Source organism: Chelon labrosus (assembly GCF_963514085.1).
Source record: "Chelon labrosus genome assembly, chromosome: 2".
In the NCBI taxonomy this organism is placed as follows: domain Eukaryota; kingdom Metazoa; phylum Chordata; class Actinopteri; order Mugiliformes; family Mugilidae; genus Chelon; species Chelon labrosus.
Genome location: NC_140338.1, coordinates 32837761 through 32864737, shown reverse-complemented (window position 1 = coordinate 32864737; position 26977 = coordinate 32837761). Strand labels below are relative to the sequence as shown.

General features: G+C 41.6%; 1 protein-coding gene across 4 annotated transcripts in view; it reads right to left on the bottom strand.

The window, feature by feature from the left end:
- The window catches only part of septin9b (septin 9b), a 57715-nt gene that overhangs the window by 15332 nt on the left and 15406 nt on the right, over positions 1-26977 (bottom strand). For 2 of the 4 annotated variants that reach the window (XM_084566592.1, XM_084566591.1), the window contains exons 2-3: positions 25053-25733; positions 1993-2178 (exon numbers count right to left, since the gene is read on the bottom strand). In XM_084566592.1, the coding sequence (XP_084422718.1) occupies positions 1993-2178; positions 25053-25733 (867 nt within the window). Of the gene's footprint in view, positions 1-1992; positions 2179-2645; positions 2742-12177; positions 12308-25052; positions 25734-26977 lie in introns of those variants that run through there. The other 2 variants (XM_084566593.1, XM_084566594.1) reach the window with 2 other exon arrangements.

Genomic DNA, 26977 nt, shown 5'->3' with positions numbered 1-26977 from the left:
AGGCCTTCTGTGACACCAAGAGCGGCCTTTTCCACCTCTCTCACATCACACACACACACATACACACATGCGCACGCTTGCTCTTTCACACACACACACTTGCTCTTTCACACACACTTCATGTGCAGTCCACACAATTGCATGCATTCACCCACGAGCAAACACTCACATTTTCTTTCACTCTCTAACACACGCACACACACACTCCCGACACCTTGGCTGAGGGCAGCCAGCTGAGGGGAGGGATTAGGCAAATGCATTGCCTGAATGCCACAATTCCACAGGGGACAGGCCCAAGACCACAGCTGTTCTAACCTTTCACGTCCTAACCAGTCATCCAAGTGACAATTTTTCCAGCCATCAGAGATCTTATAACTCTGAGCAACTAGGAATCAAAATGTTTGGGCAAATATACAGTAAGAATAGGTATCTGATTGCACACTGTAGCATTGTGCATGAAATAAAAAAAAGGATTGAGAAATATTTCTCAGAATTTGATATACCAAACAAAGGCAGGTCAGTACTGGCCTGACACTGAAGAGCAGGACTCCAGTGATGTGTCAGGCAAATATTTTCTAACATCATGCAGGTTTTAACTCATCATTGTTCTTTTCTGTCATGGACCTTTATGATTTTCCATTACAGTCAGGGTGAGTGTCACTGTTACACAGTATTTCGTTTCACTACACAAGTTTTATTTCTTCTCGAGTTGTTGGAGTACTGCAAGTAGATACATGTCAGCAGAAAAGTGCAGTTTGCCTGCAATAATAATAAAAAAAACTCAGATGCACATCTGAGAAAGATTAATTAAAGGCAGCACTGTTTTACTTTGGCTTACTTTGTTCATCCCCACAAATAAACATTTAGAGGCAAACAGCACTGTCATCATTTTCTCACTAAAATCTCACTCTCTCTATAAAACAGCATGCCTGTTTTGATGAACAGTGTCTATGGAACAAGTCCTTGTTTGTCATGCTAGGAGGTGTCTCCTTGGAGCGAGACATGCCATCTAGCTGTGTGTACATAGCACTTCCCTGCAGGGCATGAAAATAACCAGCTGCATTCTACAGTGAAATGCCAATAAGAATAAAACCATAATAAAAAAAAAAACTGATTGGGATGCAGTCAAGGCAGTCAGTGGGTGATAAAACATATCCTGACATTCCTTTCTCTGAGCAAAACACATGAACATGTTTGCCTCTGTTGCATATGCACCTACATGCATACATGCATGCACACAGGTGCAATTATAGTTGAATGTGGGTGCATGTTAATGTACACAGACATGATGGTAGGATCTAATTGGCAGTGTATAGCTGCTCTCCAGGGGAGTACGAGAGCTCCCACAGGAGTGTGTGCTTCAGCATGTCAGAGTAATCGCCATCGTTATGCCACTTTCTCAGCTTGACAGCCTCCTTTTATCCACTCAAGCGAGCTTGTTGAGGAAGCCACCATGTTGGCTGACACTCGCCAGAGCAAGTGAAGTCGATCAATGCATACAAACACATGTAGCTGTTACTTTTCGGGTTTTTGCACATGCTGTGTGTCATTTACATGACAGCTGGAAGCCACAAATGTAGTGTCGGTTTAGTGCCAACTCTTGTGTTAGTGGAAGGCCAGCACCATCAGCCTGCAACGTGTTCTGTTCTGCATTTTGTGTAGATGTTGGTGCGTAAATTGAAAACTAAATTCCCATCTTTTTTCTGCGTTTATGTAAACAATACATTTGGAGGCAATTAAAGCTTTGGGTCCTCTTGGATACATCTGAGCTTCATTATGCCTTCATGTTTCATGTTTGAAAACTGTTTTAAAATCTAAACTGACACAAAGTCAATTTCAAGGTCAGGATGGCTACTTTACATCATACCAGATGACTGCCTTTTCTCACTTTAATTATATATTTAAATGCCATAATTTAGCGTCCTACTCACTTTGTGGAGAACTAGGTTAGGGATAATAACAAAAGCGTTTATTAAATTATTTCAAACTCACCCACAACCATGATGTTGAGCTCAAAGCCTTGCTTCATGGCTTTCCTCCTCATCTGCTCCAGGATGGCATCAATGCCCACATAGCTGAAGTCGCTGCCATGGGTCTTTTCCCCCTTACCTTGTGGGTTAGGGTGGTTGGGCTTGGCGGACTCAGACATGTTGCTATGGCTCAGATTGACCTCTGACCCTGAGGGAGAGAAAGACATAAGAAATTAAATCAAGAGAGGTGATTTGTTTCTAAATAGAGGTGGTGACTTAAAAAGCAGCTGCACCGCACACAGAAGCAAGCAGAATCATATCGATTGCAGTGCACAAAGTGTGAGTTACAAGACACAGATCTGAGCGGTTCATTTCCTGTGTGAAAGAGGACACCACAGGTTTGAAATTCACATTTATGAGCAGCCGCCCTTTATACAAGTGAACATGTAAACTCTCCAGCTTCTTAAAACTGCATGAACTTTGACCAGTGACAAAGTTAATAACCAAGCAGACACACAAGAGAAAACCTGACTTTTCAGAGATGAATGATGTGAAACTTGTAACAACGGTAAAATACTGGAGCTATTTTGTTTTAATGGCTGTAAAGGAATTACGAGGACTAAACGTGCAGACTTTGTCGGGAGAACAAGCGGCCAAATTCAAATCACAGCTTACCTAAACAGGATCGATTGCTAGAAGACGAAGGCTGTGTGTGCCAAGGCACCGCTGCAACAAGCAAGCTAAAACGCTGCTCAGCTCTGCCAAATATGCTAGTATGTGCTTGCAGCAGCAGACTAACTCCTCTTCATGTAGGAGGAGACAACATTTCCTGTGCTGCGACAGAAACTTGTGGTAGTGTCTGTGTGAGGTTTGCAGTCATAGACACTACAAACCACAGACACACACACCTGAAGCTGAATGGATACAGACAGCCTGAATCAACATCTTTCTTATATCACGACATGTACAGTCTAATTGTAATAGTTTGGGTTCTGTTAGCTTTTCTGGAAACTTTTGTGGTTTGCTTTTTCTCTCTGACATGGCATGACCGTATATGCCAGTAACACATTTTTGCATCACTGAGCATGACAATATGAATACAAAGAAAGCAGACAGATTTTCTGACATCAAGTCCCCACCCTTGTCTTATTGGACCCTTAGTTAAGATGGAATGTGTGCGATGGCAGTGAAGGAGATAGTGGGAGTTTTCCAAGTATCAGTTTTCCACAGATTCACCACAAGGAGTAAAAGCCCTCCTTTGTAGTCAAAGTGCATCTGTCCTGGGAAAAGTCTTAGAATCACTTTGTGCAGCCTTTGTAGCACTGTGAGTGCTTTTATGGTTGTCTAAGAGGCCTACTGGAGAAACACACTGAAGGAGGTTGAAAGTCAATGCTATCTTTTAAAAGATACAGTGTAACCACCTCTTAATTAAACATCTTGAACTGTGTGCCTTGTGATCACAGTCTTCTGTACTTCATACATGTGCCCATTAATATACACAGACATAACCGCCTCAACCACTTCCTTAAAGAGCCAAAAATCTCCATAACCCTTGCTTCACCCCCAAGAAAGACAAAAGAGGTCAAGTTTTCAGGCACGATGAAGCGTGCCACACCCTTAGCAGACGCTATAATAGCCATCGTTCCTTCTAACTTTCCATTTTCTTAAAAGCTAACTGATGAACTGTGCTGTGAACCATTTCAGGCTTGGCTGAAACTCAGTGAATTCATTGTCACTAGTCAGCAAATAACCACTATACAAGGATTTGTCACAAGTAAAGACACAATTTTATTATATGCCAAGATATTCATTTTATCAGGAAAAACGCCAACATCACAGTCCAGGAGTGCAGATAAATCCATGCTGTAATGTAAACCTTCTGGTAACATCGCATCACAATGAGCTTGAGAAGATTTAGTAGTGCCGCTGTCCTCAAGAAACCCCACATAAAACTGCCATCAACAATAATCCCGAGGTATTTCGATCAATTTATCTTCACTTCACAAATGTTTGCACAGAGTCACAAATTGTCATTTGGCTAACTCTGCACTGACCTCGAATGCATCTGAACCATCTCGCACGACAAGAGTGCAGATTAGCTCTTATGACGTATTCCAGGTCTGCAGCCAAACTGCCTTCTGGGCAACATGACCATGCCTGCCCCGGGCCATCTACAGGCTTACAAGGCTGGTCTCTAAGAATAGACAAGCAGTCACACTCTAGCAAAGGCAAACACACAGGCGTAGTAGCAAAAACAGGCAAAAGCAAGACACGTGTGAGGGGGGATGATGAAGCAGTACCAGGAGTCGAAAATGTACCCAGTCTAACAGCCTCCCTGCTGTTTTGATATTCACTTCTCCTTGTCTTGTGATCCACTTTCATTTTTATAAACGCTGCTTTTGAATGATACATCTTTCAGTCCTTTCAGAGCTACAGATCAGCTGGCTGTTATCAAAGGTTATTTATAGGTCCCATGTACATAAAGTGACAGTTCATGATATGTTTTTTTCATCAATGATCTGCATTCAAGCATCTTGATCCTCCACAACGATAGTGTTAATAACCATGCCTGCATCAAAGCTCATTTCTCAGCAGAACAGAAACATACCATATGACTCAGATCACTACTTACTTGTCTCAGCAGATGAATCCAAACTGTTCTTTAATGTGACTCTAACCTACCATCATCAGTACAAACTCTCCAAATGAAAACACCTTATTTAAACAGCAAACAGACGTTGTGAATATAATCAAATAAATACACTGAGCATTAGACTTTTTTCCTTTTTGACACATGACATGAAAGGGCGGGGCTTTAGGATTAGCTGCTTTCAGAGCTTTGTCTAATGAATGGAGATGAGTTTTTCTTTGCATCAGTAGCTAGATCCCATCAAAGAGATTACTCCATTCTCAAGTCATTTATTTTCGCCTGGTGGCCGTTTCATGTTTTCAGCATGCTGTGCAGTGTACAAGCCCATTTTCTCCTGTGAAAAGAGGCACAGCTGCTCATATTTCACATGATTCTGTGCTCTGTAAAAACTGAGTTTCTGCCGTTTTATCTGGTAGATGTTTGGTTTCCTGTTTGTCGCCGAGGGCCTCACAGCAGACAAACCACAGCATTTACATCCGCACTGAAACGGTTTATAAGGCTTAAAGGCGCACTCCAGCATATTTACACACAGAGATCTTTTTATATTAAAGAAAAAGTATTATTTCTGAAAACAGGTGTATAATATCTTCTCCAAATGTGAAGGGAGTTTTGTCAAGCGTGTAGAAATTAATCCTGCTGTAATGTCATCAGGGTTATTTCAGCTCAAGCTTGCAGTTTTTTAACAAAAAGCTCTGTGTTAAGAGTCTGAAAGGAAAACACAATGACAAAATGCTGCCACGATGCACGATATGGAACTTTTTACAAGCAGTGTTTGCTAAGTGCAGTGGAGTCATCCTTCAATGAACTGTCATTGCTTCATTTACTTTCTCAGGGTTAGTTTCCGTCCTGATTTCTCCTGGTTCCTGGTGTGTTGCACAGCAATACACTCAGTGATTTCTTACGTAGGTGTGGTGGCGGCTCCAGCTGCCGCCATCTTGGCAGCGCCTGACTCTGACTCTCAGTTATTCCAAAAATGGGCAAAGAGGTGGAGCGTGGGTGGAGCAGTGGCAGATGGGTGACACCTAGGCAGACAGCTAATAACCTGTGATGGCACTCACATGTCACTCGGCGTAGGCCCCTCTAAATTATGCAAAACTTTAAGCCTGAATAGAATGTAAAGAAGATTATGTTAAAAGAATTACTCTCAGTGCAGAAATTAGCTATAGAGATCAAAACCATTTTTGCTCCAGTCTTTAAATATCTTTACTTCTGTTTGGTTATTTTAAGATGGAGGTCTATGGGACAGACTCGCCTCAGCAGCCTCAAGTGGTTATTCGAGGAACTGTTTCTGGTGTTCCTGTTGGCTTCATTTTTCAGCCCTGAGGGTTGCCTCTTGTAAGAAATTATGGATGATTACGGTTCAGTGTTGTCATTACGTTACAGGACTAAGCTTTGGAAAATACCACACAAATCCTGTGAAATTTCACGTTAGTAATCATAGCAAACAGCAGTGACACACTCTTAAAGTAAAATTCAACATACCTTAGCACATTTTATATTTTGTTGATGTTCTCTGTGGAGACCAGTAAAACACAAAACTACTTTCAAGCAGCACTCTTGCATTGCCTCAACCCTCGTCGAAGAGTAATACATCATGCTAGGATTTTCCAAAAGAATGTAACATGTAAACATTTAACTTACATATATCAATAACCACTGTCCCAAAGAATCCAATCCACTTTGCTCTTTCCTTAAACTGACCTGTAACCTAACCCTCCTGGAAAACTAACACAGTGTTCCCCTTCGATCAGATATAATTCTCTGTTTTTCTGTAACAGAGAATCCCCTGCCCACTCCACATTCACACATAACTCAACACTCCCTGCTCAAGCCCTTCATTAAAATCCCATCAGGCATATCACATCCAGGCCTACATTTAATATTGACCAAGTGAAACTGGAACGTGCCATCGACAGAAACAAAGCCTTCATTGTCTTCCCGGGAAGCCTCCCCCGCTGAAACCAAAGAAATTCAGTCTCCCATCGATCCACAAATGCCACGTCACCCCATTTTCAGCCCTGCTTTAAATTATATGAGAAATATTTTGTGCGTGTTAGTGTTCAACTGGAGCCCAGACTCTGACAATGTCAGTAAATATGCTGCAGGGAGAGAAAGAAAAGAGGAGGTGAAGGAGAGTAAAATGATTCAGTGCACAGCACGGCATGTAATTAGCGCAAATCAGCCAAACTGTTTAAATGGTGTGGTTGATGACTGACACTACACGTAAAGAACTGGTCTCTGTGGGAGGATTTTATAGTTGACCATAATGGACGTCCTGCAGGTTTAAGGTACATGCTCAACATTAACCAAGCATTTGTTTAAACGTTCTGTGTCAAGAAGTTGTGTTGTGCTCATCCTTTGTTGGGCTCATCCAAGAACCAGACTTAAACATGACAAAGGAAACTATCAAGCAACATTAAATTTGATCAGACACTGTGATTAACGGGATACCAAAATCTCAATCTTTAGTTTTAATAATCATCACCCTGAAAAAGCTCTTTTTCTCCAAATGAACTTTTTACTTTAAAATGTGCCAAGTCATTCGGAATTTGTAGACAAACTTGTGTTTTTCGTTATCCTCATTGTGTTCTTCGTTATCCTCATTGTGTTCAAACGCTTTCCAGTCACTCTTAATGGGGCTGATCTTTGGAAAAAACAAAGTATAACGTCTGTTCTTCCACTCACACACTGTGACTGACAGCTCTTAAAAAACGTCTGCTATCTGGAAGCCCCGTTATTTATTTTTTTAACATGCTTCCCGTGAGATGAACGCTCCCTCCAGTTATCTGTCCTGGTGCAGTTAAGTTGCATTTTCCTTTTTCTCTTTTGCTTTTAATTTGTCCTTTTTTCTGTCCTTTCCTTTTACTTAAATTTCCTTTCCTGTCCCATGTGCTAATGTGTTTTTCTGTCACTGTCTTTTATTTTTCCATGCTCGCTCTCTTCAAAACCGGAGATGACATTTCCACTGGCCCTTTGGTGGCATCCTCTAAAGAGGAAGAGATAATCAAGTTTTATGCTCACTGCTGTAGAGTTGGGTAGAGAGTCCGACAAGAAGAAGACAGTCAACTCATTAACATATGCACCATTTAGCATCCAGTAGTTACACAGTCTTATCTTGGGAGAAGTTCACTAAACACCAATACTAAATGTAGCCCTATTTTAAATGCTTATTTTTCCGATGATGATTATAGCAGCTGATAAGCAAAATTAAAAATAAAAATGGATGCAATACCTAGAAGCATTTTTGACACATAGAGGCCTTATTCAGAACTAATAAAGTATTTATGTGTTCAAAGAAACAAATCACAAGACTTCATCTGCACCCAAGTCACAGGAAGTGACTGTCAGTGACAGCTAAGTACAAACCCAGGGTGGCAGTCACAAGTTTACACTGACAACGCATATATTCATAATTCTTCCTTCTTTCTTGGAGGTGTTTATTCTATTTAGTTTACACCCTCATTTTCTCTAATATTATGCCGACCACAAGTCTGAAGCCAGGCTTTCTTAAGTCTCTAGGAAAGCATTTGTCAGTGTTTGCCTAGTGTTGCGGACTACAAGGTCAAGTGCATGCGTGCTTTTAGGAGAACAGGCCCTTAGCCTCAATTCTGCACCGCGTTCTGTTTGATGCCGATAATGTTATGCCGTGTTGACAGTAGGTAGGGATAGAGTGAGGTCAAAAGAAGGAAGCTGGAAGGACTGTCATGTGCATCCACGAGGAAATCCCTCTCGCTCAGTCCCACATTTGTACTTTAAATCCAAAGGAAAGCTTTTATTAAAAATCAAACTGTGTTTTCTCCATAATAACACCTCCCTGACTTGTCAGGGGATGAGGTTCGGTGATGTCTACAGCTCACATAAACAGGAATCAGTACTTCAAAAAGGGTCTGAAGAATGCTACTGGCCTACTTCATCTTTCAGTCTTGTCACTTGTGACGGCCCACTGAGAATGCAACCCCTGGCCTAATGTGGAGCAAAGCAGATGGTGTGCTGCTCGGTGTTAAAATACAGCTCTCTACACGGAAACTTCTGGTAGTGTAGATAACGACCTGTCTAAAAAACACCTCAAAAAGAGTTAAAGAGAGAGAAGAAACAGAGAAAACGAGCTGTAAGTGGAGGGTCGCTGAGGCAAAGGGCTCAATCATAAAGAGATATAGAGATGAGTGTTACAATAACAGTGACAAGTTGAAAAAAATTAACAAGACTGAGTATGGTTTGGATCAATAGCTGTAAGCAGAGACTGAGAAAATGTGAAAGTAAAGCACAGCGCAGCAGGGAAGACTGAGTACCATTGTGAGAGCCCGCTGGTCTGGGCAGCCCTCAGTACTGCAGACTCAGGGACCACAGCTGTAACTCAAAGCCCAAACATTTCTGAGAAACATGGAAGGGGAACTAGGAGGGTCCCGCCGCAGACCTATCCACAGCTGCAGAAAGGGAACTGGTATAGGGTAGAGGACAAACAGAGCCCATAGTACAGTAAATCAAACAACCACTAAGTATCGAGTGGGAAAAGGGGCCGACTGGTTCACATATTTCAATACTGAACGTTGCCTAGCACTTAATGAGAAGAAATGAGAAGCATCACACTTTCAGAGATGACTTCTTTACTTGAAGGTAGGTTGAATCTTTATTACAACTTGCACCAGTTAAGATGAGGATGTTTCTACCGAAAGTACCCAGAACCTTTGGTCTTAGGAATTTAAAGCTTCTTTCAGACTTTCTGCAGACCACAGTCTAACAGTCACAGTCTAGCCTGCACTGACACAGCTAATTAGCCCACCAACATATGATGAAGCAATGGCTGCCTTTATCTGTATTTTTTTTTACACACGACTATAATACAACCTGCTCCACTGAAATCCAGTAGGTGGCGATAATGCAGAAGACCACACCGACAATTACGCCATGGAAAAATGCTGTTGAACGTGATTTACTGCTTTGCAGATGGAGTCATACTCAACTCTACCATATAATGACAGAAGGGGATTCAAAATTCTAAAATGCTAGATTTAAAGTAAGAAGACAGATCTTGACCACAAGTAAAAATGTTTTGAGTACTTCTTCAGCACTACAAGCCACACCCCTAAAGATTCGTACGTTTGAAAAGTACTAACCCAGGAACCAGTGTTTTTTGTTGTTGTTGTTCTTGTTGTTGTTGTTTCATTCATTTAGACCCCAGCTCTGGAGTTTCTCAAAAGTTTACTGGTGTCTGGGCAACAATTATGTGTCTTTATAAATTTGGCGTAAGTTTGTTATTTTTTGGGGGGGGTAAAATCGATTTTTTTTTTTTTAACTTAATTTAGACCCAAGCAGTGAAAACACAGAATTTCTTCAAGGTTCCTAGTCCCTGGGGAAAGTTCCTGTGGTGAAAATAAAACTTTAGTTGTTCATAAATTATACAAATAAATTTTAATTCGTTTGCCAACAGATCTGTTGCAGATACAGTGTACTAAGGTCCAAGGTGCATTTGTCTTTGAAATATTTAACTATGTAGTGACAATGAGTCACTTTCAATGTGTAATATGAAAGTACAAAGTTCAAACTGAATATCCATTCTAATGTGAATAACCACAATTTCCGATTACCATCCCAGAATCAAAGATGACCTATACCGCCTCAAGCCATTACACTGACATAGAAGAGACCACCACAAACTGGCACATTCAGCCATCTCCCCTCCCCCAATCCACTGCTGGCAAGTCCACAAGCTGTCAAACCTTAACAGAAGATGGCATGTCTGACTTTTTCCCATCCCTGACATACATGTAGAAGAAAATGTCATCTTGGGAAGCTACAGTGTTCAACAATACAAGAGGCGAATGCAGAAATTAGTCACCTTTGAAGTGCATTGAACAAGAAAGTTATTCCTCACAACAAACACCCAATGACAAAAGCACAAACAAATCTATAAAAACTACAAACTGGAGAGGAAAAGGAAGTCTATAGGAACTTCTCACACATGGATTCAATTAGCTAAAGGACTGTAAAGACATACTGTAATGTGGGAAAGAATATTTTCAGACAGTCAGGTTGTTTACTGTGAAACATGTTCATGCCCCCCCCCCCCCCCCCCCCCCCCCTTAGCACTGCTGCCTTCAGGGAGAATTCTTTGGTCAAACACATGGGCCAAATGTGTACTAAATGTCCAACATGATGGCAACAACAGACGTCAAAATACGGGTGGTTTTGTCTTTAACAATCACCTTTGAAATCCATTTGTGTGTACTGGCAGCACAGCATATGGTTTCCTGAAGAGTCAGGACAAGTTAAGATAAGATACGATACGATAATTCTTTATTTATCCCATCTTTCATTCTGCTGAACCTGAACAAACCAAGTGTTTATCAGTGGTCACAAAATTGCTGCTAATTTTTCTGATTTTGGTGCTTCAAGCATTTTGTATATCGGATTGAAGGCAGCATTACTAATTAGTGATATCAAATGTATTTTGTGTTAAACTGCAAGACACAGATACCTGCTGTGAGAAAACTCATGTAAATTAATTTCCTAATTCAATAATGCTCCACTGGTATTGCGACAGTGTTAATGTGGCTCAAGGGTAGCATGCATTTACATGGCCACACTACAAAAGAAACAGAAAGATACTTTTGCAATATTTTTTTAGGTTATTTTAGCTTAGACTTTCTGGGCGTAGCATCCAACAAAGCAACTATTCAGCCTACGTACTGCAAAAAGTAGACCATGTGACGCATTGAAAACGTGGGATGTAACTGATATTTCAAAAGTTATGCCTGCCTCCAGGGGGTGAAGTTAAAGTTTAGTGACTAACCGCAACTGAGTGAGAGAGATGACTTCTTTGTACTCCCTGTGGAAGAGCAACTCTCGGGCTAGGACCTGTAGGGCTCTTCAACTCTCCTTGAACTTGGCAACAAACTCTTTAGGGAGCAGACACAAGGGATTGTCAAAATTAAATCACGTCAAAACAGCTTGGCTCCATCAATGCTTGGCTAATCCACTGCACTGGATCAAACATGGCCTGGAAACTCTGATGTGACTGGAGCGGAGGCCAAAGAAGAGAACCTGACTTCAGAGAAGCCTGGAAACCTGTAACATGGCCATCCTGTTTGGCCAACGCTATGGGAGACAGACTATCCATGCATGCTCCAGAGCTGAAGGCACAATGGGAGGGAAAGGAAGAAAAAAAAAAAAAAGGAGAGGGGAGGAGGATGAGAGTGAGGAGGAGGGGGTGAGTGGTAGGGCTGACCCCCCAAACTCTCCCTGATGGCTGAACAATAGGAAAGAAAAAGGAACGAAAGAAAAAAGAGAGAAAGCATGAGGCCTTCATGTTAAAGTGGGGTCCTTCCATAGCCAAAACATGCTACATCGCCACCTCCCAGACTCAAAACTTTATTTTCAGCACAGCACACACGAAACACCTGGCAAACTAACACAAATTCTTCTCCCCCCTCTCTGTTTCTCCCTCCCTCCCTCCCTCTCTCTTCAAACCTCACTCTGCCTCTTTGCCCTTTCTCCAAGAAAATATTCCTCGCCGCAAAGAAGAAAAGTACACAGCAAACACAAAAATCAAGGACTCACCCAACCCTTTCCTCTCCTTCTCTTCTCTTTCTTCCTCTCCCACTCTGTTCTTCTCTCAATCACAGCTCCAGCTGGTGTGGCTGGGCTACTGCTGCTCCCTGGCCACGCCCACACATGCTCATGTGACTACCATCCCAAGTGGCTAGGAAGGCATTCGGCAGCCACACCCCCCATTCAGAGAAAGTGAATGGAGAGTACTGTGGATATAGCAAGCTATCTCAAACCACGTGTGATTCAGTAAACCCACGAGCCGTATATACATATGCGCGTGTGTGCGACTGAATCCAAATAAAAGACACTGTATGTTTATGGCAAAGTGTGTCCGTGAGGGAGGGAGCGTAAAAGTGTGTCTGTGTAACTGTATGTTTGCACAAGAAGCAATACCCTACTTCCGTGTCCCTGTTCTCTGCCCTCCCACTGCTTTGTTAGAGGAGGGTATTAGATTATGTGTGTGTGTGGGTGTGTGTGTGTGTGTGAGGGTGGGGGTGTGTGTGTGTACATGCTGAAAACATTTGGTCATCACTCCTCAATTCTCCACAGCTCTCTCTCTCTCTCTCCCTCTCTCTCTCTTCCCGAGAAATACACACACATTCACATGTCTCCATGGCTCGTACTGTGGCTGACTCATGACCATGACTAACTCAGAACATTTCTAAGTTTAGAGAAATAAAGCAATCCTTAAAAGAGCACATTGTAATGCTTGCAACTTATTTGTACTCCTCTGTAAAGTTAGAGAAAGCAGGGGATTAGCTTTGCTTAGCATAGTGTAAACACCTGGAGCAGGAGGAGACAGCTGAGGTTTAAGTAAGTCCGCTAACAGCACAACTAAAGATCAGAAAATCCCAATAAAGGGTTCCATAAGATGACTTTTTAAGCCTCCGAGACCCTTCAGATCTTACTTTTGAGTGTAGCCAGACTGGTTGTGTCCGCTGTGTTTCCAATTACAAAGCTAAGGCTGTTCAGATTTTAGTTTTACATTTAAGGGCAGCGTTGGCGAGTAACGGATTACATGTACCGGCGTTACGTATTTAGAATACCAATTAAAAGCAACTGTATTGAAATAGATGCTATCGTTGAAATCAATGGATTACATGTTTACATGTTTAGTCACTCCCTAAATAAATTTGGGCAACTCTACACATCTCCCAGAAGCCCTAGTGTAGAGCGTGCAACCAAAGACTCTACAGCGTTAAACAGCTGATCTATTTCCATGATTAGCACGATAATGGAGTTGGAGCAGGAGCAGGAGATGGAGAATGTAACAGTACTGCGCAGTCCAACCTCTGTTTGCCAGCAGCCAACCTCCTTTCAGCATCCAAAGACCCCACCTCCAACCCGTAGAAGCATCTTAAAGTAACTTTTTTTTTAATTAGTCAGGAGTAGTCATCTGCAGTTCTACTGGTTACCTTGCTATATTTTAAAATTGTTGTATGTAGCTACATGCTTAGTTGACACGCCAAATGACAGTCTCTTATGTGGTGATTTGCTGTGGCTATTTGACATGCTAGCTAATGTTAGATGAAATTAACTTGTGTGGGTTTATAGACTGGAGGGTGTGATTGCTGCATTCGTACACTTATAAAATACAATTCAACGTGGAAGTAATACAAGTATTCAAAATACGTTACTCAGATTGAGTAATGTAACGGAATACGTTACAAATTACATATTAGGACATGTATTCTGTATTCTGTAATGTAATACATTTTAAAAGTATCCTTCCCAACAGTGTTTAAGGGACAAACATGGTATGTAGGAAGGTATCAGTCTTCTGATCTACTTCTAAGAAAACTGGATAAGCATATTTCATAAGATGTCAAACTATTCCTTTAAGAGAGGAGTTCAAGCAAAATTGTCGATGAAAGTTTTTCGTTTGGACCAATCACAGGACATTTTCGACCAACAAAGAATCTTTTATTTTTGTGCACCAGAACCAGTAACCTAGCAGCAAACCAATGCATTTCTGCACTGCAGTCCAGTAGGTGGTTAAACCTGTTTACAAGGCACTCAGTTGTTTATTTTTATAAAGTTCTGCATACTATTCAGCAGACATCTATGTTGACAATAAAAACCACACTTCTTCCTGTGACGCCGATGTCATCATGACTCTCACTTGAATCTGACAGGGATCTGGGTCTCAATGGCAACCAGTATTTTAGATTGCTGTTCTTGAGTGAAGCTACTCTGAAGTCAATACTGGCTGCACAACAAATTAAAGTGAAATCTGTGTTGCTCCTACTTCCTGTGTCTCAGCTCTCCCACAACAGAGAGAATCACATTTATCACATCCAACCCACTGACTGTAAAATACTAATGAAGTCAACATGTGAAGAAACGTCTTCTAACAATAGATTTTACGATTAAAGAAAAGTTCGGGTTACAAAGTGGATTTGGGCCGCACTGACTAGAAGCAGAGAGTGATTCATTTGTTCCTTTGTTGACATGGCTCAACATTTTGTTTTTCCATCAGCGCACGGGCTGAAGGTCTGAGAGAGGTTTTCATAACATTCAGCAGAAACGCTTCCTTCCTGTTAAAACTGGAGCTGAATCTCACACTTGGCTGTGGTTTCCCTGCGATGTACGAAAGCATGAAAGCATCTAACAGGGTGTACCAGGTAATCTGCACTGCAATCCGAACATGTTCATTACTGCTATCAGTTACCATTTACAAACCACGTTTACAAAAAGAACTCGTGTTCAGAACAAGGCAGCCAAATTTTGATCAATTCCATCTATAAATCTCTTTTAATCGAAGAAAATATTTTCCATACGGTTGTCACCATACAATAAACAATGTTTTCAGTATGAACTTCACGACAACCCTGTGCCTGAAGTTGCCATTTCCTCTTGTGGGAACCGAAGATCAAAGCAGATGTCTGCTGTATGGTAGGAACATTAGTTCATTAGTTCTGAGATGAGTTTTAAAGGCAGCTTTGAGCAGAGGCAGGAGGTGTACAGGATGTGTATTTGTGCATGAACACAGTGAATATCATTTTCATGCACATGCATAAGCATTAATGTATGTGCTCTTTTTCTGTTCAGAGCACCACCACTCACAACAGATCAAGCGCTGGTGGCAACACTTGAAAAAGAATATAGTACACAAGATCTCATCAATGTGTCCTTCCATATTTGAAGCGCGCAATTCAACCAGTGACCCGAGCCATGCACTCATATAGCTTTGCAAAACTGAAATTATTGCCTTGTTCATTTCAGCTCAAATCATCAAAGCGTGTGGGCTGAAGAGGTAACTGAAAGCTATTATGCTGTGATAAGTGGCATGCCGTAAACTCAATTGGGGGGAATCAGTTATTGGCCCAAAGGTCAGGGCTGATTGCTGAAGGCCACCCAATCAGGGCAGAGCACATATGGAGCTGATTAAAAGAGTCGCCTCCATGACTCAGCGGATCAAGTGACTTGGTGACACATCCTTGCCTAGAGATGGAGAGAGCTGAGGGACGGCCAGAAGGCAAGAAGAAGGAAGGATTTAAGGGAAAGAGGAGGTAGAGGAAAAAAAGGAGATGAAATAGCAGAAGGACGGGGGGGTGAAAATTAAAGCGCAAGAGGGAGAAGGGGAAAGAGGAAGAACATCTGGCTTGGCCTGGATATCGACAGGGAAGATAGCTGGGCCTGCTGGAGACTTCCTGTTGTGTTTTTTTGCTCGGCTCCCCTGTGGTGCAGATGGAGACAGCATGTGCGATGAGTGAGGACACCCTGAAGTGGCCTCCAAGACTCTGCCTGAAACCACTGAACATATATTAACAGTGCAGATGGATTCATCTGTGTATATATCTTGAGCCACTTCACATGTCGACAGTAAAACACTTCCTTCGTCCAGGTTCATACTACAGACCCCATCTTGAACATTTTATGTCAAGGTTATAAAAACTAAAAGCAGTGTTTGCTTTTCAGTCGGGTTTTACTGCATTAACAGAGAAACACAAGAAGATAAACTGTGGTCTGGTCATTTGTTTATGAGGAAGTGTTAGCCTGTTATAACTTTCTGTCCACTTTAAGCCACCAAAAGCTTTCCCAGCTGGACTGTTTAATGCTGAGAGCAAGCACCAAGGACACTGAAAAATAGGTGAGGGTACCATTTTCAGCTCCCATGCTTGAAGTTTTCTCTTAAATGAAAGCACAGCAACACTGAAGCAATAAGAGCTGGTTTCGTAAGAGTATAAAACAAGGATTATGAGAGAAAGTGGAAACTAGCTGTTCAACTAGCATTCTCTGCATACATTTCCCACATCCCCATCTGAAGAGGATTCATCACGCCTTGATTTGATTGGCCTTAATGGATACCAGCAGCTCTCCTACCTCTGTAGAGTGATGGTCTAGAACAGCCAAGCTCTCCCACAGACACAAAGCACAGCAACCGAACAGATACTCACAAAGATTTTCCGTCATGTGGTTGCTGTATATCTCACTGCAAGTAGAAGTCATCTCTCCTGTAAGCCCTGTTTCGTCTCTCTCTCTCGACGGATTTAACAAGCAATACTCCAACCCTCCCAGCTTTAATCTATGTGGCAGCTGCGGTTAAATTCTGTAGAACTCTGTAGATGAACAAGAACTAATCGAACTAAGCACCCTCTCTAATGCACGCGCACCAACATGTGCTCTCTCATGATGTTCTGGAGTAGAAGCCTTCCCTCATGAACAATAAACAGAGTGACTCCAGGGGATCGGCCTTGTGGGGAATCCCTGGCCCCTCGCTGGAACTGCGGGGGCGAGGGATAAAGATGACTCAACTCCAAAACGAAGACAGGACGGAAGGAGCTCTGTGATTAAACTCTTTGTGCGGTCACTGCGTGCGTTCCAGAAACAGCTAACCAAGTTATGATGCTAATTATCTATAATAGAAACCTTCCATGGCAAGGCAAGGCAGCAGATAGAGACAGGGAGAATTTCTGCTTCTTAGATTATAAACCATACTCTTTTTGAAGTGGTGTTACATTCAGAATTTGCTTGTCAGGACTGGACAAGAAGAAGAGCTCATCCGAGGCAATTTGCCCTTTCCCCCTTCAGTTATGCATTTCTCTTTTGTCTGCTTCTTCTCGTCCTGAGTGATGTTGATGTCTGCAGTGTGCTGTGTAGCATCACCAACCTCACACCACTGAGACTGGAGGTGAAAGTTCACCAAGAGTTCCCCCAAGATCTGTTGTCTTTTCACAGCAGATGATGGCATTTTTCATTGAAGCTAGTTGCCCATAAACCGCAAAGCTACATTTTTATTATATAAGTCCCTAAATTATAGAATTTTAGCATTAGACTCATTCCCAAATCTGTTTTAGACATTTTATAAATGTCTGCCAATTATCACAAAGTTGAGACTTGAGCATCCTTAATACTTTGAAGCATTTCCATTCCCAACAGAGGAACAAATCACTCAGCTAAGCAGGGTGTCTGCATGCAGGTCTGCTCAGCTGAAAGCAGTAATCTGCAAGGTGAAAATGGTAAGACCACCTAAACAAAGAAGAGGCAACATGGGTTAATAATGAATAAAGGTAAGATTGAACTGTTGCTTAACAAATGTCATTTGTATTATTTACACTGTGTTGCCTATGTACAGAGAGATGAGAATTTGAAGAGATACATTTCATATTTCACATAAGTCAACAGCCTGGAAGCAGAGTGAATGGCACTAAAATGACACTTGAGGAGCATTGCAGCCCGCTGCACCCACTGAATAAAACCAACTCCGTAGATCTAATACAGTTGTAGTCTAACAGTAGATTTCAAAAGTTAAGAGTTCTTTATAACTTGTGCTGAACCAGTGCTCCCACATTCCAAGATCACGTAGTCATCTACATGACCATGTTTGAGATATTTTCTCTCTTAAACAGAAAAGAGAAAAATATGCAACCAACAGATAAAATGTGTGATAACCTCCTGCTGAATCTAAACAAGCTCGTAAGATCAATCTGCACTATCGGGTGCATCGGATGAGAACCTTGTACCGCATTTTTATTCAGCTGCACTGACCAAACAAGCAGGGAAAACACACTGACAATGATCAAAACAAGGACAGGGCAAGCCCACCAGCCAGTTTTAGCCTGGTGTCAAGAGAACACAAACTGTTGTATCATTGTCGCGTAGGACACACACTCCACTAGATGACCACTTGTAGCTGGTACAACATAAGGGACAAAACTGTACCCTCTTATTTCGTTTTTTTTTTTTTCATTCACTTCAGACGAACACACTCAAATCCCTCTGCTCCCTTATCTTCTCATCTCAGCAGATGGCAGGGCCGTGGCACAAAAGGCCATCTGTCTGCCCGTGCACACACATACACACAATTGTTGTTTTTTAGTATTTTCTCTGTCAGCTAACAAGTGAGCAAAACATCATTAGCAGACTTTGAAAACTTTTCTTCCTCATTAAAAATACTTTGAGTATGAACCGCTTGTTTTTCACACTGTCTGAGCATGTCAACCATATACAGTCTCCAAAATGATGAATAAAAATATGTCAAAACTCCATGATTGCTAAGGAGAAAATTATTATTATTACTCTTCTTGAGTTACATGTGTACCACGCAAGAGTATTAGTATATTTGGTCTCCATCTCAGTTCTCCCAAGTCAGCAAGTTTGACAGATGACACTAAAAAAAAAACACACACACACAATGGCTCATGCTGCCATGGTCATTTTTTCAGCTAGACCAAACTTAATTTCTTCATTTTCATTGCCAATATAAGAGACTTAATATTTCCATCATTTTCTTGGACAAAGGAATCACAGCTGAGCCTTGTATCTGGATAAACATGAGGGAGGATTCACAGAGACAGGCCAGATAAATGAAGATAGTGTCAGCTGAGACTAAACACGATCTTGATTTCCTTCATCAGGCTCAGATGGTCCATATCCTACTGTCTTTTATCTTACGGCGAGGCTGGCGGTTGCACGTTGTGTGTGTCCAAAGTTGTGCTTGAGTATGCTTTTGAATGTATGCAAGTTAAAATGTGTAAGTATGTCAGATCTGCAGCGTGCAAACTGGATGAAAAGTAGCTGTTTAAAGCAGTTCTGGGATTTGGCATGATGACAAAGGTCTCTCTGCAGTGGTGGGAAACTTCTTTAACCCATGACTTCCACCAGATGCTCAACGTAAACTTCAACTTCCGAAAGCCTTATCTGGGGGAGAGGGGAACTGTGTGTGTGAGGGTGGTGGTGGTGTGTGTGTGTTCATAAGTCTATTTATCTGGGGCAGAAGGGCTGTCCCTTTCCCATTACTCAGCTCCACCCCCTTCCTCCAGTGTAAGATGTTCATTACAAATAAGGAAAATATTTCAAGTAAAACCATGTTAGTGTCTGCACACTTCAAAGAGCTGCAAAACAGCATAGTGATATACTGGAGTGTTAAAATCTTTCATCTGATACGAATGGAAAAACTTGACCTGCTGCATCTCTACAGCCGTCACACCGTATTCTGACCCCAGAGCTGTTGCAAGCCTGAGCCATGACAGCAAGCACAGAGATACTGAGAGTAACATGTTTCCTTTTCACTTGAAAATGAAACGGGCAGTTAAACAGAAGAAATACTTTTTTTTTTTTTTTTTTTTTAACTTGCCAACCTGGTTCAGCACCTATCAAACATTGCCTCCTGGTGGCTCGTAAGGGAATCACTTCCACAATCATTTATTCAAGATAACGAGGAGTGCACTGTTGCCACTCCAGGGCGTTTTTTAACTGAAAATATAGCAGGGTATAGGCTCAGTCACTTCAAGTGAGCAAAGACTGCACTCAGTTTGGCACACATAGTCTTGGATACTCAGTGCTTCAGTGCAAGACCACATACATCTACTTATTTTGATACTCAGTGATGATGATGATGACTTATTACAGATAAGAAGGCTTGCAGATTAAAAATTGTTCATAAAAATCAGTCACAATACTATGAATACTACCTCATCAGACGAGTCTTCAAAAATTGCCCATTATTAATACGGAACTGCTGGTAACAGTCAGGTGATGATATAGTATTTAACTCATTCATTTATTCATTCATTCATCTTCTGTAACTGCTTGTCCCGTGAAGGGTCGCAGGGGGGTTAACACAGAGAGACAGACAACCATTCACACTCACACTCACACCTACGGCCAGTTTAGAATCGCCAATGAACCTAACCCTGGAGAGAACCCATGCAGACACAGGGAGAACATGCAAACTCCAAACAGAGAGGTCCAGTCGGCCCATGGATTCGAACCTAGAACCTTCTTGCTGTGAGGCATCAGTGCCAACCACCACAGTATTAAACTCATTCTCATTCTAAAAGAGTCATTTGGGGTTTATAGCATTAAACACTGATGAAAATGAGAACATTAAGAATTTAAGACATGTCACACAAAACTAAGCAACATGGTATAAATCATTAGAATCAATCAAAAATCTTAAATTACATAACAGAGAAAAACACCACATTAGAAACTTAATGTTATTCTGCTGTCAGCAACACTTCCTCCTCACAAGCACGTAGGCAAGATCCTCTTTTCCTATTCTTTGCAATTCTTTCTTTCTTTTTTTTTCTTTTCTGGCTAATTAGCCAACAGGTCACACTGAGTAATGGTCTGGGATCAGTCCAGAGTAATTACACTGGGAGAGGATTGACCTCGGATGTGCCTCTGCCCGAGGGTGCATATGTGTGTGTGTGTGTGTGTGTGTGTGTGTGCGTGTGTGTGATTGTGATTGTGATTGCGTAGGTGTGTAGATGAGAAAAAAACTAAACTAAATCTGACATGAAGAAAGTGTGCATGTGTGTGTGTGTGTCTGTGTGTGTTTGTGTGTCCTTTTTTGACTCATGGACAGGCAGAGACAAATCACCCTCCACTCTCTACAAACCTCTCCTGTGCACTTTCAGAAGGTCATTCCAAATAAAAGATAAATAGCTTCATTTGCTACTTTCTTCCATAATGACTATACAAAACAAATATAGATAATTAGTTTATTTAGGCCACATAAAGACTTGTTCCAGGTCAGCATCAAGGATCTGTTCAGCTGAAAATTTGAATATATCTTTTGTTTTTTTAACCATCACAACAGGAAGACAGGACACAATGGCAATGCCGTGACTCCTCAGTAACACCCACCAAATAAACATTTCTAATCGGAAAGCAGAAACATCTACAGTCTTCATTTCCTTTTAAACTTTCTTTAGTGCTATAACAAGATGATAGTGAAAAGACTAATTTCTGATGTTTTGAACAGCCCTTATCACTGCGAAACACTAGAGAAGCTACTAAATGAAGTTACTGGATGCGACCCTAATGATAACCTAGCAGTACCATCACCCCAGTGATAAGGACAGTATTTATGGTCAGCTGCTCTGTTTAATGACCTCTTCATTGCTGTATAAAGGAGGAAGTCCTTCTTTAGTGTTAAAATGAAAGCAGCTCTCTGTTTTCATGCTCCAATCTATCAATGTCATAAAGGACACAAGCCTTCTTATGTTGCAGCTTATGTTTCTATGTTTCCATAGAAAAAACGTAAAGAAGCTGGAAATAAAGGTCTCCAGATGAGACAAACTGCTTTAAATATGAAAGCTGGATCTGAAAAATTATGAGAGATGTGTCATCTCTGACCACACGTGGTTCAAGCGTTTCTGCCTAGAGAAGTTAGATAGATGTCTCTCTGCAGTGTTTGATAAACTGATGAACAGCAGGCAGGCCTGTCAAGATAAGACTGCCTGTCTGGCTGTCCACAAAGGACTAGACCAGATACCAATCAGGATGAGTCTAGCGTCTGTAGCCTGAAGTGACGCTTGGGTTTTCGTGTCATTCTTAGTGAATGTGCTAAAGCAATTTAACATCAGTTGGAAGTCATAACATGTATACCGATCAGGCATGACATTATGACATTATATTGTGTGGATCTCCCTTGTGTCTCCAAAACAGCTGTGACTCATCAGAGAATGGACATTGGTCCTCTGAGGGTGTCCTGTGGTGTCTGGCAACAGTATGTTGTTAGTGGGGAGCTGTTGGGTCCTATTGCTTAAAAATAGGACCCAGAGGGGTTGAGGGGTGGGGCCTCTGTGGATCATCCCACAGATACTTGATCAGTTTGAGATCTAGTGAATTTGGAGGCCAGGTCAACACCTTGTGCTGTTCTTCATGTTTTTTGAGTTGTTCCTAAACCATTTTTCTGTGTGTGTCTGTGTCACGACATACAGTTTGTGCTAATTTCATGTCCAAAAGAGAATTTGTGTCTTTGCATTTCTGTTGAGGTTGAAAGCCACCCACCCTGAGTTTGGTTCTATCTGAGGTTTCTTCCTGTGAAAAGGGATATTTTCTCCTCCACAGCCGCAAATGCCTTCAAAAGTGGGACTTGTTGGGTTTCTCTACACTGCTGACCTCACTATGTACAGTTTCCTGAGATGACATATGCTATGATTTGTTGCTAACATAAATGAAATTTAATTGAACTCTGTGACATCAGTTCTCTTTAATCTCTCAAAATGACGACCAACAACTGTGTGAATGTATGTCCACAGCTCTTTTCATGCTGACCTTTTACGTAAACATCCTGGTATATCTCATTTCTCTGAAATACTTACATCAAAGTCAAGAGGGATATTGGTTAGGAAGCTGACTTACTCAGATCACATGACCCCTGAGAGAGGAAGTGCTCTGCAGTGAGGTCACACTGCAGGGGAAACAATCACATTGACAGAACACGGAAGGAAGAACAGCGTACCCTATGTGCATGTGTGTGTGAATGCACGGATGGTGTGTGATGTCATTTCCTCCTGGAAAATCTGGGCAGGAAAGCAGCTTATCTGAGACTCCCAAAACACAAACAACATGTGGAAAAATAATAGAACCACACGAAATGATATTTGCTTGTTGTGTCATGAAAATACATATATATCACTATAGAAAAAGTAAAGTAAAAGCATTTACAATTGAAGTAGATATACGGTGGACATAAGGGGCAGCTCCAGTTCGTGAGTTACAGCATAACAGGGTGGGCCCCAGTCACAGCCATTGGGCCCTCCAGGCAGGTCACCCTTCATTTCAGACCCCTATTAGGGCCTCTCCCTGTGGACAAATAAGTGGCTACAACCCCCATAATCCTGAAGAGAACCGTGTAAAACTTTCACCACAGAAACTGTCATGAGATTTACAGTCATATGCTGTAAAAACACCACAGATACAACGTGATATTCAGCAGCACAGGCACATGGCTGATGGGACACTGCTCAAAAGCTGTCGACAAAACATCTGCCAAATGGCAAAGCGCGGTATTTCATCTGAAGCTCGCATTACGGTACAAACTAGGACCATATAACGCCAAATGAACCACAGTCTACAAATGAATGTTAGTGTTGCTTAGTTTGTTAGCCATGGAAAATTAAATGAATTAAACCAACAGCTCCTGTTACTGCTGCTAGTGTGAGAAGAGCATGAGCAGAAAGATTTGAATTCCAGCACAAAGTCAACATCTAGAAAATGTGAAAAGTTTTATTACCCAGTGTTGTTGGCTTATCACATGAGGAAATGTTATTGGAGCTTGTTTTTTGATATTGAAAGCTAGATGTATCAGTAGTGCGCATTATTTGCTTCCAAGTAAAGCTGGTACTTGAGGTTTAAAGCTTATACCCTAAAAGGTTAACTTTACAGTATAGTGGGCTGCTGTTAAAATGTCAGAAAAATGTCTGGTAAATGTTAAAACACGTAAACGTGTTCCATTCATGGGAAAATAATGTGTGTGCTTATTTTACACATTGGACTTAACTAAATAAAGCCTTAAGCTGCACGATCAAAAACTAAAATAATAACAAAAAGTTGCTCAGAGACAACACCAATTACTATTTAACTTCCATACTACTGTGCTGGGGCTGCAAAGGTTAAGTTTTCATCACATCAGAAAAACCACAGAGGCTACAGTACAGCATTAAGAAGAGACATGGATTACCGCAAATACAGACAGACAGTCTGCACAAGCCTCCAAGGACATGGCTACTTATATTACTGACAGACATGCAGACATCAGATTAATCAAACAAGCAGCTCCCAATCCTGGCTTTTTTCTTTGTGAGAGACCTGATACTTCGTTTAGGCTGCTACAGTAATGTGAGAGGAGAATGAGCAGAAAGATTTGAAGTCCAGCAGGAAGTCAACATCTAACATAGTCTGGAAAATGTGTCAATTTTTTTTTTACCCAGTTCAGTGTGAATGGAAACCAACAGCCAAGAGCAAAGAGTCGCTGTTTGCTCGTCACACGAGAAAATGTAGCTTGGTTTTATTTGAGTTGAAGACACGACTCACTTTAATCTCTTTGACTTTCCACTGATGACATTGCCACACCAAATTGCTAGGTCTATGCAAAAGAAATCACAAAAGCTGGTGGACCAAATCATAGAACCAAAGCACCGCTATGCTAAAGTACTTACATAACACATAGGAAAAAAAAGAAACAAATGTGTATAAATGGGAGCATTTCATCCAAAAACAGGTTCAAAACAACAGTTAATAAATTACCGACAACAACCAACATCCATCCACAACAGCAGGAACCATAACAACAAAGCTACGATGTAGGTCTATATGGTATAAATTGATACAAACAGGGACTGAACTTCAGCGTACTCAATCACAGTAGAAACTCTTTTCCCTCTTTTCAGTCACACATATGTGGATCATTTTTTTTTGCTTTCTTGTGGGGTTGTAAAAGACAAACAATTTACCATTTCTTTGTAGAAAGCAGTGAAGAAAACATCTGTTGTAGTTGTCAGTATTACCACTTACTACCAACAAAGAAATCCCCATCTGATTTGTTATAATACGAGTTTAGAAGAAGTGTCCTTCAGGATATGACCTAAGGTAATGTATGCCCAGAACCAGTGAGTTGGACTGATATAACATTAAAGCAGACTTACTCTCAGGGTTGGGGGATTTGCGTCCAGCGTGGTTAGGCGAGGAGCACCGGATGGTGGTGACGATGGTGTTGTGGTGAGGGTTGGGGTGGTGTGGGTGATGCACTGCTGGATGGTGTCCGTTGTTCTCCGGGGGAGCTCTGGTGATGCTGATGTCAGGTTTACGGACATCCCCGGGACTGGGGGGCTCAAACTTGCGAGCATGATTCTGCTCAGGGATTCGGCTGCTACCGTTGTTGTTGTTGTTGCCCTCATTGCGGCGTATCACTGGGGAGTCGGTAGGTGCCTTAGCAAATGTTACCTCCCTCTTGTGGCTCATCTCGGGGGTCCTCGAGTGTCCCAGGACTTCAGGGCGTTTCAGGGCACTATTGCTCACGAAGCGCATGGAAGCGGGGCTGGTGACATTTTCCACCTGCTTGCTGGAAGAAGAGATGTCGATGGATAGTTCAGAGCGGCGTGACACAGGCTCTGGAGTCTTGGTGCCTCCTCCACCCAAGATTGAGCGGGGTTGGGTGTAGTTGAGGTTGTTGTTGTTGGTGGCAGGGGTGGCGGTGCCCAGGTCTCGGTAGTAGATGCTGGTGGGAGACATGGCATTACGCTGAGGGGCATTGGTCGTCCGACGTGATCCGGGTGAAGAGTGAGATGAGGTGTCAACATCCTCCACCTCAAAGGATCTCTTCAGGGCTGCATGAAGAAGAACAGATACAGGGTATCAGTAATTAGGTCATTACAAGCCAACACCGTCATTCAAATAAACAGAAGTATCAAAAATTTATAGTGTTCCGCAGATTTATATGGATAATGTAATTGATTATTCATTGAAAATGAATTATATAACTGGGTTTATAGTGACACATAAGTGCACAAGCATCATAAGCAGCATTTTACTGTTTTACTGTAGCTGGTGGAGGTGGAACTACTTTTGATTACTTCTTACAGATGTGTCACAAAACAAATCTGAGGAGTTGTAGATTAATTTATGGAGTAGGAAACGTAACAGAATCTAATTCTGCTCCATACATGTCATATATGGCAGCATACTTTCTAATTATACTCTCAATGATTAAAAAAGTTGTTTTGTAGTTTCCTTGATGATCTAAGAATGTTTACGAGTCATCCTGTACTAGAGGGCGTATACTAATGTTGCGTCCAATGAAATGCTTTCTCAAACGTCAGCATATTTAAGGGCAGCGCTTTCTCAGGCCATTGCAGCGACCAACCAGAGTAGGCTTTTTGGGAGGTGAGCAGACATCCTAGCGTCCTGTTTTTGCAAGAAACACATAAATATACAGACTTTGGTACTTTCCAAGAGTGCCATTAAAAAAAGAACACAATATACTAAACACAAATTGATTTGCCATTACAATTCCTCAACCAAAGCAAACTAATCTTTCCTTTATAAACAATTTATGGGGCAATTAGTGTTTATATGAAGTAGGAACAATATCATAAAATATGCATCAAAAAGGTCATACCAATTAACTGAGCAGTGTAAAAAGTTAAAAGTTAGCTATTAAGCCTTCCCTTTCCAGTTTCATTGCATCCACCATCAGCTTTCCACTAGCATCTAACATGTATCAGTAGACTCGAATGCTATGTGTGTGGTACACTACAATATAAAGTGGTTTTACACAGAGTCACTTGAAGCATTTCATGGCATGTTATGATGCATGCAATCAGCCAAACATGATTTGCCAAGCGTTTAGGCAAAAAAGTCCCAGGACTCCCTGTTTTAGAGCAACATCAGCACACACAGAGGCACATCCTTCCCCAAGGTTACTTGTGACATGAGAAAATAGCTGCACTGTCCAAGACAAAGATACTAAGGGATGGAATAACCCCTAAGAGGAGAGTGCAATAGCTGAAAGTCAACTTGAATTTGACTTCCATCGAGGAGTTGCTGTGCCAAGCCAGTGGCCAGGAGCTGC